Source organism: Protopterus annectens, chromosome 5.part0 (assembly GCF_019279795.1).
Source record: "Protopterus annectens isolate FY-2018-M chromosome 5.part0, PAN1.0, whole genome shotgun sequence".
Taxonomy (NCBI): Eukaryota; Metazoa; Chordata; order Ceratodontiformes; family Protopteridae; genus Protopterus; species Protopterus annectens.
This window is the reverse complement of record NC_056735.1, coordinates 1,490,435,937-1,490,453,385: the sequence shown is the minus strand read 5'-3', so window position 1 is coordinate 1,490,453,385 and position 17,449 is coordinate 1,490,435,937. Positions and strand designations below refer to the sequence as shown.

Here is a 17,449-nt window from a genome sequence, read left to right as displayed (position 1 = left end):
AAATACAGCATTGCCCAGGCCTTCCTGTTCCTCTCTCTGGTCATAAGTGGATCTCATAGCCTGTGTGGCATGGCTGTCAGGATCTTTCTCATCTGGAGGTATGGGACCCATCCAACAAAAGGACATAATCAGTGTGCTTCCCAATATGCTGGCCTGGTGGAAGGAAGACACTATAGAAATAGCCATGTTTGAAGTCAAAGATAAGCTGGCAGAAAAATAAGTAAGTAAATAAAAGCATATCTTAACAATAACTAGTTATCTGTGTCTGTCTGTTTTATCTGTGCCCCCCAATAATTGTGCTTTACAGCTATATTAACAATACTTAGTTATCTATGTGTATCGGTTTTATCTGTGCCCCCAATTATTGTTCTTTACAGCTGTTTGAGTCTCCATTTGAGGAGTTTATCAGCTTCACAGAGCTCAGCATCATCCCAGACTACCTGTTGCATTTTGCCAACCACCTCAGAGCCATTTACTACTAAGTCCAGTACCATTTCATGTCTGCCTGTGGTTATGGATTAGGTAGCTGGAGCATTTTGACTATCAGTAGAAAAGTGAAGTGTGCTCGAGTTGCATCTGCCATGCTGTGGTGCATGCAGCATGATTGGAGCTGCCTTTGTGCATTCAGTAACCTGCGTGTGTTGGCAGAAGGAATGGCATGCTACATTTTCCAGCTTCGGATACATTTGTCTTCATGTGCAAAGTACTAAACTATGGAGTTGTCTTCTGTGGATGAACAGAAAGAGAGCTTCAGGTTGGGAGAGACACCTGGCAGCCTTGATCTTGGCAGATTAGGAAGGATTGCCTTCTTTTGTCACTTACTGACCCCTCAGTGGGTGTTTCAACTCTGCAGAAGAGTGTAGTGGTGAAGCAGGAGGCAATACTTTGTCCTGCTTCACTGAAAGCAAACGTAGCATAGCAGACAATTCTTAGGGGTCCTGCAAAGGGCACAGCAATCAAACCCCATGGGTGTGTCATGCTAAAAATACATAATTGTTCACCGTACACTGTACACAAGAGGAAACATTGCTGATTGTAGTACGTAAATTTTATCATTATTTATTTTGTTTAAAGACAAACTACAATATATCTCACATTTTTGCTATGTGCTATAGCTACATGTAGTAAATTATTTACCTGAATAATTTATATTAAGTTGTGCTTTATCAAATATGAACAGTTGACAGTTTTTGCTTGTCTTTTACATTATAGATCAGAGATTGTTTATTCTTGTGATTACTTAAGCTTGACTGAGACCCCAAGTCCCTCTTGTTCCAGAGTTCATTCTTCCTCATCCCAGCCAGTCTTTGTTACGCAAGCATAGTACAGTTAAAAAACTGTACAATATCCCATGGCTTATAAAAATTGAGTATATATCTTCCCAGCCCAAACAATGAAGATCTATAACCTAAATTATGGGTTTTATGTCTAGCATAACCAACATTTCATGAAAACGGCTTTTAAAATGTATATCTTTTTCCTGTTGTCGTTTGCATGTTATGGATTTCAGTTTCCCTTTGGAATGAATTCCTGACTCAGAATCTTCTTATTTTGATGTTACATTTTCCTAGAGAATGTTTATATGAATGCACAGTATATTACCTAAGCAGTCTTTATTTTTGTTTTTGTTTGTAAATGTCTAACTCATTATTTTTCAGTGTTTGTTATGTATGGCAAATGCCAGCAGTTTATAGTTTAAACTTCAGATTCATAAAAACATGCTTATTTGGTCCTGCCTCAGGGTCTTCCTATAGTATATGAAACAGTAGGGTGCATTGCAATTGGTTTATGATAATGTATTTGGCAGCATGCAATGTTTCATTATGTATACTTATTCCTTGCATTTTAAGCTTGCATTTTAAATCATGGACAGGAGTTAAGAAATTGCAAGCAAAATAACATTTTTTTTTTGTAACAGTCATGCCTGTGTGATACGCGGACAAGTGATGACATCAGATGGAACCCCACTGGTTGGAGTAAACATCAGTTTCATCAACAATCCTGGTTTGGGCTATACTGTCAGCAGACAGGACGGCAGGTAGGCAAGCCTTTTTGCATAACACAGACTCTTAACATGCACTTTATGTCACATTATACAGGATTTGTTATTGTAATGGATGAGGAAAATCCTCAGTGCCCAATAATAATGCCCAGAGGAGGCAGCATTTCCATTTCGTGAGTACTTCACTGCATGATGAGGTTTTGATGATTTAAACTAAATCAATGGCTGTAATCAACATTGTACGTGTTCATTCCAAGAAATGTCCACGTGTGATTCATAGGCAATTTTCTTTCTTTTTTTTCATGTTTTTTGTTTGCAGATACAGTTTGTTAAATGATACCTGCTAAAATCACTGTAAAAGTCTGGTCCTGTAGCTACAATAAGGGAATTGTTCACCCTTGAGTGGTTAGCTACACTTAAGTAGCTAACATTTTCTCTATAATCTCATAGAATAGTTCCATTTCACTGTAGTTCAGTTAATATTAGTTTGGGAACAGAACAGCTTTTTCACACATTTTATTACTAAGGTAATGTGTAGTAAAACAAAATCTGTGTTCTTAATCAACTCATCTATCTGTGCGTGCTTCTTTCAATCCAAGGTTATAATGCAGAATTTGTGGCATCACATTTACCCTCCCAGTAGTACAATGCAATGTCAGAGCAGTAGATTTGTAACTTCCAGTCAAGGATAAGTTATTGAGGCAGATAAACTTAAGTATAACATTGGTGTAAAATATTTTACGTTAGGTACAAAGAAGAGTTGTTTTACATGGAGTATGTGTAGGTTATAAACTGAAGTGCACATAATTCTTAAAGTTATATTTCACATAGTTTCTCTGGACAGTTGGTAATTATTTAGTAAAGCTGATTTAGTTATATCTAAGATGCCAGTAGTGATTGTAGTTATTTTTGCTTTATTTTTTATCTCTTATTTTCTTCTGGCATGTATTTCTGGCGAAATGAATCTAAATAGAAGAAATGTTAACTAAAATCTTTTCTAGCAAATTTGCATTATTTAGTAAAATCCTTGCCATTTTTGCTTCTATTGTGATAAGCAATATAAGTAAAAGTAACAAGTCATTGTAATTTTTTTGTGTTAAACCACATTTTTCAATTTCCTGATGATGTCTGTGTGGTAATTGAGAGGACTAATGCAGCTGGTCAAAATTACAGATGTTTAGTCATGTATTTATATATATATATATATATATATATATATATATATATATATATATATATATGTACAAGATGGAGTGATTAGGTCATAAAAGGCTACTTGACATGGAACATTCCACTTTGTGGAAGGATGGTGGACTGAATAGTACTGATTTTAAATGGTGCTGTGAATATTTTTTATCAGGTATGCGATAATGTCAGACAACAGAGGCTTCTGTTTTATATAGGATGCTTTTGTGTATGCATATAAAATAGTTTCACTGTTAACATCAGACTTGTAATGTAACACTGTTGCCAGTTGTACATTACTTTTCCTCCAGTAAAGTGTACTGGTAGTGATATATTCAGTAATTTAACCAGCAGTTTACTTTGGAGTTTTAACAAGTGCATCTGATGAGGATTATTAGTACTTGTTATTACATCTTTGGAAAGAAAGATAAAAAATAATAAAGGAAAAATAGGTCAGACACATCTGTATCATATGAAGCTTCCTAAGTGTAGTGGGCATACCTCTTTATCATGATAATTAAATCCTGCCAAGCATAGTAGCAGACAAGGCCAAACTTCAGTATTCTGCAGAACTCTGAATCTGCAGATCTCCTACAGTACCCTAGACTAAGCCCTAACTTTTAAAAAGCTTAGCTGTTGCTACAGAAAAAATTCCGCAGTGGTGCAGCGGTAGCATTGTTGCCTCACAGCAAGAGGTTCTCCCGTTTGATTCTCGGCTGGAGTGCGGGGAGTGCCTTTTGTGTGGAGTCTGCATGTCCTCCCCGCGGTTTGGTGGGCATTCGAAAGACATGGATAAATGGGCGAGCCTTCGCTGAAGGTTGAATGTCGACTGGCATCTCAGCGTTTGTGAAAATCTACTGCCAGTCATTAGCGGACCGGAGTTCCACTGTGGCAACCTCATACCTGGAAAAGACGAAAGACAACAACAACAGCTGTTGCTACAGAGACCAGACCAACATTGGCTTTTCCCAGTTAGGGGTCGCCACAGTGGAACTCCGGTCCACTAATGATTGGCAGTAGAGTTTTACGTGCTGGCTTGCTGGGCCTAACACACAACCTTCAATGAAGGAACGGCCGTTCACGCATGTCGCCACACAGAAGACGCTCTAACTGAGAATTGAACGGGCAACATCTAACTGTGAGGCGACAACGCTACCGCAGCACCACCACCGAAGTACATAATGCCCTTTAATATCATTTTAGGGCAAATGGCAAAATATTATGTGATGTTACTTTTACTAAAAAGAGTAGCAATGGCATTTGGTCTTATGCAAATGAATGTGATAGACCAGTTTGTACCTACAGTTTTAATAACATTCTGAAGAGCAACCGCTGGGACTGATCTTCATTGCAGCAGTAGTAGAATTACTGTATTTGATCTAAGCAGGCAGGGGTCCTTATTGTAATGTCAACACTTGTAGCGCCGCCAGATCAAAAAAAAATAAAATAAAAAAGATTGAAAACTGAGGAGAAGAGCAAATCTTGAACATTGCTATTCTCCTTTAAACTGTTTTGTAGAGTGAGGGGGGAGAAGGGAGAGAGGCAAGACCCCCACACTCCTTGAACTTATATACACCAATTCCAAGATCAACGTAATCTAAAGAAAAGGAATGTCCTGGGAAATGGGTTTCTTGGATTTGGTACATGTAAGTCCACTTTTTCAGCCGTTCAGTCTTTGTCTTTTGGGTCCCACTCTAGTGGGTCCCGACATTACAAATGGTTACCTACAGGCCCGTGACGATAAACTGTAAGGACTTCTCTATTTTTTCTCCTTTTTTATTCCAGAATGTGAATGCAGCTATTTGCTTGCTTACATAATGGAAAGTACAAAAGAGGCTATTAGTTACAGACTTAGTGTGACCCTATGCAGAGTTATGTGCTCTGCATGTAATTACCTGTCTTGTTTACTGCTAATGTAAGGAACATGTTTAGTTACATGAACTCAGAAGTGTTTTGAGTAAGTAGACATTTCAGGCCTTCCTAAAATCTACTGCACATGGTCCTCAGAGTAGTTAAAATTACATCTGAATTTTGTTTGTCAGAAACAGTGAAAGTCAAACTTTCTGTATATTAAATACGTGGTTACAGGGAACTGTCTTGTGGCATGTACCTTCAGCGTTCCCATGAGAAAAATGTAAGGAAACATTATTGAAACTAAAATATATATTTATATGGATTGGCAAATGTTTTAGTTTAGTGATGCGTGAAGGTCAGAAACGCCATTCCTTTTTTTCTTTCATTTTTTCTGTTTTTTTTCTGATTCTGTGCCCGCTGACCATCAGGCCTGTCCCTACTGGAATTGAGCCCATTCGTTCCCTCATAGTGGTGGGTCTCTAGAACTACCTCCGGGGGCACCCAGTGGGTCCATCATTCAGGCTGCTGTGAGAGATGTTTGTGCCCTTCACTGCTATCCCAGTGCTGAAGATATTTATGATAGTCCTACCCCCTCCCCTATAGCAGAGGAATATGTAATGAGGCTCACAATGCTTCCCATGGGTGGGTATTTGCATCAGTGCACTTACCACCTATCTGTTCATAGGTAGGTACTAGGCTGTTGGTCCTAGAGCCTATATAAGCCTAGCCAAAAAGTACCCTGGCTTTCGCCACCCAAGAAAATTATTTTCCTGTGCCACTGTCGAGCAGAGCCACAGAAGTGATCCCCGGGGTGGATTTCCTCTCTCCCATCCAATCATCAAGCTTTTTCTTGGAGTGCTAATGAGGATCTTTGTTTGATATAGATAGGTAGTTTGTTCCAGAGTATGGGAAGTCTCTGGGACAGGAATCTATCCCTCCAGCATGTTATGTTTGTGGTGACAAGGTTTAGGTCCCTAGAGCATGCAGCTCGGAGGGATTTGGATTTCTTTAAGTGGAGCATGTCCAAAAGTTCTGGGCTTGACATAGCTTTGTGTGTTAGGGAGAGATTGCCTCTGTGTAGGGGATATGTGACAGAGTAAAGCTGCAGTTTTTGAGACGGTCTGTGTAGGGCATCTGTTTGAGGCCAGTAATCCTTTTTGTGAGGTATTTCTGTGGCCTTTCCAGTTGTTGTAGATGTCTTGTGAGGTACATACCAAAAGGGGTGTTGTACTCTATAATGGGTCTAATGAGTGATGAGTAGAGGGGAACAATGACCTCTTTTTTTTCCTGGATGAGAAACCTTTTGTGATGAGGTGTGCCACGTAGAAGAATTTCCTGACTACTGTGGCAATGTGATTATCAAAGGAGAGACTACTTTCCACCTGTGTCCCAAGGTCTCTTATCACACTTTCGGTGTTAAGTAGACTACTGCCTATGTTGTAGTTCATGGGTACAGAGTTTTTAGCAAAAGGGATGACAATGCACTTTTTGGCATTGAGCTTGAGGCCATGGCTTTGACACCAAGCATCTGTCTCAGTGAGGTCCTTTTGTAGGATGTCCACATCTTTTGGAGTTTTGATTATGGCTCCTAGTTTGCAGTCATCTGCGAACTTCATTAGCCAAAGACCTTCTGTGTTAGCCTGTACTTCAGAGAAGTCGATACCAAACAGGAGAGGATCCAGGACTGAACCCTGTGGTACTCCACTTGTCACTGATCTGAAGTTGGATTTGGAGTCTGCTACTTTCACAGTGTGGGTTCTGTCAGTGAGCCAGTTGGCAACCCATCTTGTGACATAGGGATTTCTACCTAGTTTAGTGAGTTTATCTATAATTCCACAGTGGGGGATGGTGTTGAAAGCCTTGGCGAGATCTAGATAGGCTGTGTGAACCACCTTACCCTCATCTACGGCTTTGGTGACTGCTTCAAAGAAGTCTATCAGGTTTAGGAGACATGATCTGCCTTTTATAAACCCAAACTGGGTGGGGTCCTGAGTTTGGAGATTACCAATGTCATTGTTTATAAGTTCCATAGCCTTGCAGACCAGGCTTGTCAGGCTAATGGGATGATAGTTTCTGGGGTCTGTGGTGGCTCCCTCTTTGTGGAGTGGGATAACCGTCACTGTGCACCATTCAGTGGGCACATAGCCTGAGGCGAGGCTATGATTGAACATGGTACTTAGATGGGGTGCCAGTTCATTCTGTAGTTCATGTAGAACGCAGCCTGGGATGTTGTCAGGTCCCATGGATGCTGTGTTCTTGGCTTTGGAGAGTGTGTTTTTTACCTGTGCAGCCGTGATTACAGGAACTTTGCATTCTTCTGGTATAGAGATGGGCCCTTTAGGGGATGGGGGGGGGGGGTAAAGTTAGCACTGAAACTATCTGCCAGGATGTTGTCAATATCAGTTGGTTCTGTATCTTTAGTGCCATTGTGCTGTAACTCAGAGCATATCTGAGTGTTGCCATTGAGATTCCTGACATAGCTATAGAATGCCTTGTTAGAGTCAGTGGCAATTTTGTTTTCTTAACTAACTTTAGAGGATTTTATGAGGGATCTCAGCTTCTTACTGAGGCTGACCAGGGAGTTCATCCAATCATGGGATTTTAATCTTTTTGCAACAGTTTCTTTATTTTGTTGTAGAGTTTATTTATGGCAGAGGACCACCAGATTGGCTTCCTTTTATTGGAGGATAACATCTTGGTTCTGTTAGGGATTGCACAATCCATGCACTCGTGCAAGTGCTTATAAAGTGCATTTGTGTTGGATTCAGAAGGCATACCTCTATTGTCCATCAGCATGGGTGTCGTGAACTTTGCCACTTCTGTCTTAAGAACCGTGAAGTTGGCTTTGGAGAAAGTTTTTATGGTGGTTTCCCTAATGGGGGTTGGGGGAGGAATGTGGATGTCTAGGGTGATTAGCTTGCGGCTGGATCTGACCAATGAAGAACTGACCTCTGGTGTGGAGCACTGGTTGCCCATGTTGGTAATAACCAGGTCTAGGATATTGCTGCCCCTTGTGAGGGTGTGGATAAGTTGATCCAAGGCATTGGAATTTATGAATTCCAGAAAACGTTGTGCACAAGAGTTGGTACATGAGTAGTTTTCCCAGTTAATGGTGGGGTAGTTGAAATTGCCCATTATTAGGGTGTTAGGTTGTACCCTAATAGTTTCCAGTGTATCAAGAAATGAGGAGTGGGAATCCAGGGGCATGGTGGGGGATCTGTAGCAAGCTACAATTTGGATTGTGGTCTTGCCCAGAATTAGTTGCACTTGGATAATCTTGGATTCATTATGCTGAGAAACTAGCCTGGAGGTGTGGATATCCTTAATGAATATGGACATGCCTCCGCCTTTAGTGTTTCGGTCCAGATTAGGTGGCCAAAAGGTGTGATATGAATTATAGCCTGGTAATGCAGGGGTACTCTCTGGAGCCTTGAACCAGGTTACTGCACAGATGTCGATGTTCTCCATTTTAAGGAGTGCCTCAAGTGAGTGCATTTTGAGGTTTAGACTTCTAGCATTGAGTAGCAATACCCTCAGATTCTTCTTCCTTGTACCTGTTATGGTGATGAATTTGTCATTTGAACCTTGCCTAAAAAATGCACTATGGGGTGGCTAGAGCCTTAGCCAGTATCTGGAATCCCAGCAGTGACAGGTGCAGGCCATCTCTGGCAAAGCATCGTGGTTTGTCGATCATGTCATCCCAGGCAGACAGATACTGGTTCCCCTTAGAATGACACCAGAAGCTTAGGCAATTGTTGAAGTCAATCATTTTGTCCTTGTACTGTGGTATCATTCTGGGTGATGGCAGGATGCTACTCAGGGTTAGGGTCATACCTGCCTGGGCTACAAGATCGGACAGCTCCTCCATGTCCCTTTTCATGTAGTCCAGGGAGGTACGTCTCAGGTCAGTCACACCAACCTGGAAAATGACAGAGTCATATTTGTATTTGTTTTGGAGTGATCCGAGTGCATGCGTTATGTGGTGGATCCTGTCACCCAACAGGCAGCGGACAGTAACTTTCTCCTTGTTTAGCCTGGTGAGTGGAACAGCAGTGTGCCTGACTATAGAGTCACCTATGACTAGAATGTTGGGTACGTTGTTATGCCTTATGGGCTGTGGTTGAGTGGCACACTGAGTTTGTGGGCTATGTGTCATTTGAGTTGTGTTGGGAGGTGGAGGTTGCTTGTGTTTCTGCTTTGGAGGCCCCTGTTGCGTGGGCAGGTTTTTACTGAGACCCTCCGCAAATGTAGGTGTGTGTTTTGTGTTTCTGTGTGTGTGTTTTGGTGGTGTGGGTTTTGAGGTACTATGTGATGGGTGTGTTGTGGTGCAAGTGTCTACCTTCTCCTCTTGACTGTCTAGTCCAGTCTTGGGTGAAGAGAGTTTTGCTTACAGTTTGGCTATAAAATTGCATTTCTCACAAGCTGTAGTGTTGGGTGGTAGGAGGAGAGGGTTGTCTGTGTACATGAGGCAATTGCTGCATTGCCCCAAGATGTCCAGATTCATCAGGTAGACAGGAGAAAACACCGGGAGCTGACCCTTAAACATGCCTGAATAGGTGTGTATTTGTTAAGTTCTAGAAACTGTTTTCCTCTAGACAAGTGAGGAAAGTTGAATGCTGTAGTAATTTGTAGTTTATTTAGTGCTTACGAGTTCTGAACAAATGCTGAGCTCAAAGAAACAGACTTGAGTGCAGAAACTAAAAACTGGCTAGTTCTAAGAAACAAAATTAAGCTCGAAGGCTTCCCTCCAACACAGAAAGGCTTGGGGGCTCAGAAGCCCAAAAACAGTCCTGGACACAGACTACCCACAGGAAAGGCAGGAAACAAGCTTAGAAATTTATGTATTTTTTTTTAAGTGGAAAGAGAGAAAGGAGGAGCAGAAACTAAGTGGATTGGCCTTCTCAAATATTCTCCCTGTATTAGGTAGAATGCGGTAACAACACTAGACTGGGAGGAGTGTCCCAATCAAATTTACAGTAGGGGCGGGCAACTGCAAAGCCACCAACTATAAGAGCAGCATGCAAATAGGGAGGGAGGGTGGCAAACAAACTGCAGAAATGTTTCTCACAGCAGAAAAGCAGCCGTGAGCCTTTAAAAGGAGCCTCTAGAGAAAGCTTTTAACTGCAAACAAGTTATCAGAATTAAACAACCCAAACAGAAGCTTAATAAAAGTGGACAATTTCCAGTTACTACCTCACGCGCAGTGAAACTAGCTAGAAAAGTATGCAGTAGACAAAGTGATATAAATAACTCGAAAAAATAAGCAAAAAAACAGGTTATATATTATAGATCCGAGTTTGCTCAGTGTCCTTCCTTCGATTAGCTCAGTGTGAAATAACAGAAACACTCACAAACTTAACTTCTTAGGTAACAGAAAGTTGAAACCTGAGGCAACTTTAAAAAAAAAAGCTCAAAAGAACCAATGAGGTGCTTACTCTAAGCTGTAGTCCAGATGACTCAGTCAGCCAATGACCTTAAATAATCCTCTCTCATTGAAATGCCTAATGGCTTTGGCTAAACCAAGATGTCCTTGAACATGTGCTCAGACACACAGCCTCCACAACACTAGGCCCAAACACAAGCCTGAATATGGAGAATGCTATAAATATCCACACAAATTAGGTAGAACAAACTGCAGAAATGTTTCTCACAGCAGAAAAGCAGCAGTGAGCCTTTAAATGAAAGTTTTAAACAGATAAAGAAGCCTCTAGAGAAAGCTTTTAACTGCAAACAAGTTATCAGAATCAAACAACCCAAACAGATGCTTAATAAAAGTGGACAATTTCCAGTTAATACCTCCTACACAGTGAAACTAGCTAGAAAAGTATGCAGTAGACAAAGTGTTATAAATAACTCGAAAAAATAAGCAAAATAACAGGATACTTAATGTTATATATTATAGATCTGAGTTTGCTCAGTGTCCTTCCTTCGATTAGCTCAGTGTTTGGTAAACCACCCAGTCATGCATTGGCATCTCTGCCCTTCTTCCAAAGGTATGTGGTAGCACAAGTCTAGCTCCACCCTGCCTTTCTGTCAGGCCTCCCCTACGTCCATCAAGCTGTTGAACTGCTAAGTGAACTCTGATCACTTGGGCCATCATCAAGGCTTTTTCCCTCTACATTTCCAAAGCTAACCAGCATTGCTTATTAGTGATTTAAGAAGTATTGCACATGAATTTGCTGTCTTTTGTTGGAATCATAAAGATGGCAAAGTGAGTAATCTGCTTGCCTCCATTATTGATAAGTTTGTTTGGGAAGCTCAGACATCATTGCATTAACTTCAGTTTTGCCACCTAAAATGTTTTCCTTGAACAGAGGAAAGAAGAGTAAGTTTGGAAATTTAGTTCCTCTGGCAAGGACATATGTATGCACCTTGCACAATTCACTGCAAAAGTAGGTCAAATTCTTTTTTTTCCCAAACAAGACAGACTTGGTGTAATGTTTGACAGCTCATACCTCTGCACAGAACATTATGGCATTAACAGACTGGTACAAAAAACTGAAATTAGAACAAGTAATTCTTAAGTGTCATCACCTGGAAGAAGATGGCTCTTTAAAAGTTGTATTTAATGATGTATAGCTTGGAAGCTTGCCTGCTGGAGGTCCTTAAGGTGGACAGTTCGTCATGTTGATGGGAAAGTAAAGAAATGTTTTACCTATCTGCCATCATTCAGAAACAATCTAGAGAGCTGTACATCATACATTATCAGGATAGATGTTTTCTTTAGCATATGGAATTGATAATGCATTGTTTCTTGTGGCTTGTTTTCAGAACTTTTTGAATGGTATTATGTCCACTTCACCATTTTCTCTGGAGTTCCCCAAGGGGAATGTATTGAAACACAGTTTTTTCCATATTTGTAAACTCCTTGCCTTCAAGCCTTCACCTAAATGTCTTCCTCATATGTGCTGAAGACCTGGCCCTTTCTCATTCTGACTCTTCTCTTGGCAATATCAACTTTAACCTTTATTGAAGCCCTGACTAATCTGTTTACCTGGCTAGAAAATAAACATCTAGTTTCCAGCTGGAGTAAAACAAAGGGTAGATTTTTGGAAAATTTGCAAGACTTAAATCCCTCACTTTGTGAAACACTGTACTATCTCAGCTTTAAGTTGGGCCACCATACTGTTAAAGTTCACCCTTGTTAATAACATAAAAAGTAAAATCAAAGAAGATCCTCTGTAGCTGTATAAAGCTCTCTTTATCCTGTAAGTCAGTCAGCAAAGGTATACTTCAACCACAATTGGGACAATACCTCCCATTTCTTGCCACTTCCCCAATAAAAGCCTACTTATTTGTCAAGTTTTGGTCTAATGAAGTTTATAGGTTCATATTTGATTACAAGGCTAATTGCCATAATGGCTGTTTTAAGCCTGTCCATGGTTTCCCAAATGGATTGGACATGATTTGGTACCCCACAGTATTTTAAGGGTTGGATATAGGCTTGGACAGTGGGGTGGTTAGGCATTTAGAGGCTGCCTCTGTCCATAAGAGGCATAGATATCAGCCCAAGGGTAAATGTCTGATTCCCATCCATTGGGCTATGATATGCTTGAATTTTGTTAGGGAAGAACTATGCTTCACATGGCTAGAAAGCCTATTCCAGAAGATGGGTAGTCTGTGATGCATATATGTGTCCCTTCAACGTGTCCTGTTTATGTTGTACACAAGGTTGTTTTGCAGATACTATTTGTTTTGAGGATGTGCAACAGGTCAGTTAGTGTGGGATCAGATGATGCTTTGTTTGACATTTTCTTCTTTTATCACCAACATTTAAAGATTACAGCACAACCATTGCTTGTGCCATCTAGCTCCCTGTAAAACAAAGGGCCATCTTCCTACTAGTAACCCTCATAATCGAAATCCTCAATCTTAACACTGACTATCAGTTAGCTTCCAAATGAAAACCTTTATCAACTGCCTTCTGCCTTAGATCTAATGCAGAGGATGCCCTAATACTAGACAAACTATGCAATAATTTACCCTCTTCATTCCACTCCTTCTTCCCTTTGAGACCCAAAGCATGGAAGGGCCATCTTGCTCATGTCAGGAACTCAGAAACCCTCCCTATCTTCAAATCCTACCCTCCTGTAGCCTGCTGTTGCTTTGTCTGCTGCCTGAAATATTTTATCCTCTTTTCTTGTTATACTTGTCCCTCTATAAGCCATGCATACATTGATTTAAAAGAAAGTGTTTGCTTAGTCCTTTGATATGTACATGTTGTTGTGGCACCATATGATATTACAAAATCATAAAACCTTAAACTGTGTAATGGTTCCGATTTTATATACACCCTTAAACTTATATCTCTCTTCATATATTGTAAACATGTATCATCCTGAAAATATTGCACTATTTTGTAAATCATTTTCTTTAGTTATTACTTTATTGTTTCTGAAGAATTATTCAGTTACAGAAATACTCTGTTTACATTGTTTACATTTTCTTTGCTAATTTGCTCCCAGGTTGTTGCTTAAATGCTTGGTTCAATCCACTGCTTTCGTAAACAGATAAACAATGAAATAATAAAAGCGTTTTATAGAGAAGGTTGCTGGAGGAGTTGAGCAGGATAAATTGAGTCAATTCTGTCTGAGAGACAATGCATCCATTGCTTGTCACTAAATGATAGCTCCATCATCTAGTACATTTAACCTTTATCCTAGGGATTATTTTTCTCCTGGTAATATCACATACTTATTGTGTAGTGCCAAAGGTATTTTGCATGTTCTTTTTTTCTGAGATGTGTGTGTAGCACCCACACTACTATACATGAGCAGAGTGGTGAGTGGGCAGAACTAAAGGGAGAAGCTGGTCCACTGGGTCCTTCACATCAGCCTGTCTGCCACAGTATTATAGCATGCATCTCACCCCAGTGCCTCAAACTGTGAATAGGAATTAGCAATTTATATAGCATAGTAGAAGTTTAACTTCCCTTCCTTACTACTACATTCTGAATAATTCTGTTATACTGAGTTAAGCTATATAATAGTGGGACATCTATGAATGTTGTTGCCTCACCGCCATCACTGTTCTGTAGCAGATAGCAGTATAAGGCACATACAGTGCTTTCTTTACAAAATAAATGTTTTCCCACATCATGTCCAACAGCCAACAGTTTTGCCAAAATAGTTAAGTGCAAGTTGGTGATTATGTACACAGCTGAGAAACCTGTGCAGTTGTGTGTGCTTCTTTTTTGTGAGCAGCAGAGTGACACAGCAGTAAGCAATGCTTCTTCATAGCACTCGGATATCTGGTTTCTTAGCTCAGGTGCCTTCTTTGCACAGTCTGAGTGCCCTCTCTGAGTTCACATGGGTGTTTTCTGGGTACTCCAGTTTCCTCCCACATACCATAAGCAAGCCACAGGTGAATTATTGATGTTCAGAATTGCTTGTAGATGTGCATGCCCTGTGTGTGTGTGTGTGTGTGTGTGTGTGTGTGTGTGTGTGTGTGTGTGTGTGTGTGTGTCTACCTGCCTGCCTCTGTCTATCATCATAGCTTCTGCTGTGATAGGCTCTAGCATCCTTTGTGAGCCTGAAACACACAAAATGGATAATGAATGCTGTATAATAGACATTTTTCAAGTGTTCCTAATACAGTCCTGTTTGTCGATGCTAAAGTCAGTTATTCTACCTGCTTGTTGTTTTGTATTTGTGTTGCAGATGAACTGACTTAGTCCATTGGTGAGATCCGTCACTGTTGTCTCCAGGTTTATGTCACGGAGGAAACATACACACTTATGGCAAAAAATGTCATTTTAGCAGCAGCAAAGACAGCTAGGATGACTAACCATTTACATTAAGCATGTATTAACCTGCTGATTTAGACATGTAATGTGACCAATACTGTAAGAACAAGGGGTGAAGCAGGTGACTGCCCTTGATGCAAACAGTCAGAAGACAGTTGGCAGTGCTGAAGTGCTTCCGAGTGAGCATGAGTGAAGTGCTGGTATTCACTTTTGCAGCTATGGCTGATGTCTTGGCTGCTGAAATTAATGTGTTTAGAATTTTTTTGGGGTGTTCAACTTTGGAAGGCCTTTTTTGGGGGGGGTCTCCTCTCTGTATTAAGGGAGGCTAACTACCTAAGAGGATATAGCCACTGATCTGAAAGTAACTGTTATTTCCCTCATATTACAGATGAGGAAGTGCCCCCCCCCAAGCTCCATGTCAGTTTCATAAACAGAATGTCCAAAGCTGATTTGTACATCTAGGCATTTAAAGTTGCCATAACTGGATGACACAGCACAAGTATTTCAAGTATGTTTAAAAGTCTGGCTTATACAAATTACACATGAATAACTGTAAGATATATTTTTCACATTACTTTTTGACTGTCAAAAGGCTCACAATGGGTGTCAGCTCCTCACATTTTCATTCTATGACAAAGGAACCACTCTCACATCAATATTCTGGGTGTGGTGCCCGCAGAGAAGACTTTCAACTCCATTCTGCAGGGATAAACATCTGAAGACTAAACACATACCTTACAATTATTCACCCAGGTTTCTTCCATATTTGGTTACACAAGATCACTGAGGAGTATGTATGTAGCAGCTTGGCACTGAGAGTAACCCTAATGCTCTGCAGTGTTCTACCGTAGGAGTAACTCCTGCTTCTACAAGAAATAGGGATCCCTGTCCTTCATGCAGTTTGTATTCTGAACTAGCATATCCGGGATGACACATTGGACTGCCCTTCAGAAGAATCTTGTGCGATAATAAGTGTAGCTTCAAGTGTCATCACATGAAGTTACAGCTGCCAAAGCTTACTGTACCCAGTGAAAGATACCTTACGAGTGAAACAAGCTCCTTGACCACTGTACCTTTCAGTCACAGGTAGAGAATCTCCTGTAATAAGGTTTTGAAAAGCTCCCCTCAAACCTCCATGTTAAGGATAGCATCTCCCACATCTCTATTATTTATATATACCAATTCCAAAATTCCACATTCACAGGGAAAAGGAAGTGGTCACAACCCTCTGTCTCCTGATGCTCTATGCCCACCTGTGGTTATAGGCTGTCATATTAATATCCATTGTTAGATAGTTGGCACAGGTGACAAAAGAAAATCTGCTAGCTATCTCTCACTAAGTTGTCCAATGCTTAAATGGACTGCTTCCGACAGAATTTGCAAGCTGACTTAGACTGCTTTCAAGGTGGGGAAACATGCAGTTAAAACAGATATGATGCCAATAGCAGAGGGACAGCCACAGGCAAAAAAATACTCAGGAATGAACGTCTGAGAGTTTAGTGCCCCACAAGAGGATGTTTATTTATTTACTTTTGTTAACCAGGATAGTCAGAGTGGGTGTTAGCCCATTTTCAGAGGAGTCCTGGGGGGGGGGGGGAAGCCCCAAAAACAGAGGAAAAAAATACAAAAAAAGCTGGCATAATATATACACCTAAGATAAAGTAAATTTTAGAGAGGAAAAAAAAATGTACAATATACATAATAATAAATGTAAACAAAATGTTAAAGGGCAGTTACTAAATACTTGTGTCCTCAAAGAACTACAGTTCTTGCCACCTTACAAAGAAAATGTCAAGCAGGTGGAAAAAAGGAGGAGACTGCAGAGTCTGTGACATCCTGCAGAAAGCAGGAAAGGATGGAGAAGCCTTCAAAAGAAGCAGTCGTGGAGAAGGAAGGTGATGAGGCATACAACCAGGTAGGTGGAGGGAATGCAAGTCTTCTCCCTTGTCTTGGAAGGAAATAACCAGAGTTGACAATGGAATTAGGAAGGATTTACTGTTTTAGAAAAAAAAGATTTCAGCTGACTTTAGACCAATAGACAAGGCTGAGAGATTTTACTAACAGATTTCCGGACAAAACTAGAAATGCTTTCTAAGGATGCCTACTATCCCTCCAGAGTAGATAGAAATAGTAAAGCCAGTTCTGACACAGCTGTTGCTTAGTGGAGCCATAGAAAGAGGTCTGAAGGAGTAACAAGGGATAAGGTGCTACATTAGATTGTTCCTGGTCTCAAAGAGGAACAGAACAGGGAAACCCATCCAGGACTTATCCAGACTAAGCAAATTCTTGAAAGTAATGGAATTCCGAAAAATAACATTCATACCTCTCAACTGTTTACACAAAAAATCTAGACACAGATAAAAATAATGGGGGACAAAGACCGAAAAATAGGGACCTATTTTAAATAATGCTCATATAAACTTAGAAAATTGTTAGAATAAAAATATTGTGTTACCATGTATTTTCTGAAGGATATAAAGTCTGAAACTCAAATGACTGTCATTATTTAGTGAAGTCAGTCTTCACTGATTTGCATCAGAAATCCAGAAAACCACAAATTTAATGAGGAACAAAACAAAAATATGAGGCAAAAATCTGGACATTCTGTGAAAATCTAGACAGTTGAGAGGTATGCTAACATTGTAGGCTCTCCTTTTCTTATG

At 40.3% G+C, this 17,449-nt stretch overlaps 1 protein-coding gene across 11 annotated transcripts in view; it reads left to right on the top strand.

Annotated features, from left to right (window-relative positions):
• TENM4 (teneurin transmembrane protein 4) overlaps window positions 1-17,449 on the top strand; it is a 4,497,462-nt gene that overhangs the window by 3,904,058 nt on the left and 575,955 nt on the right. For all 11 annotated transcript variants that reach the window (XM_044071318.1, XM_044071319.1, XM_044071323.1 and 8 more), the window contains one exon: window positions 1,919-2,038. In XM_044071318.1, the coding sequence (XP_043927253.1) occupies window positions 1,919-2,038 (120 nt within the window). The remainder of the gene's footprint in view (window positions 1-1,918; window positions 2,039-17,449) is intronic.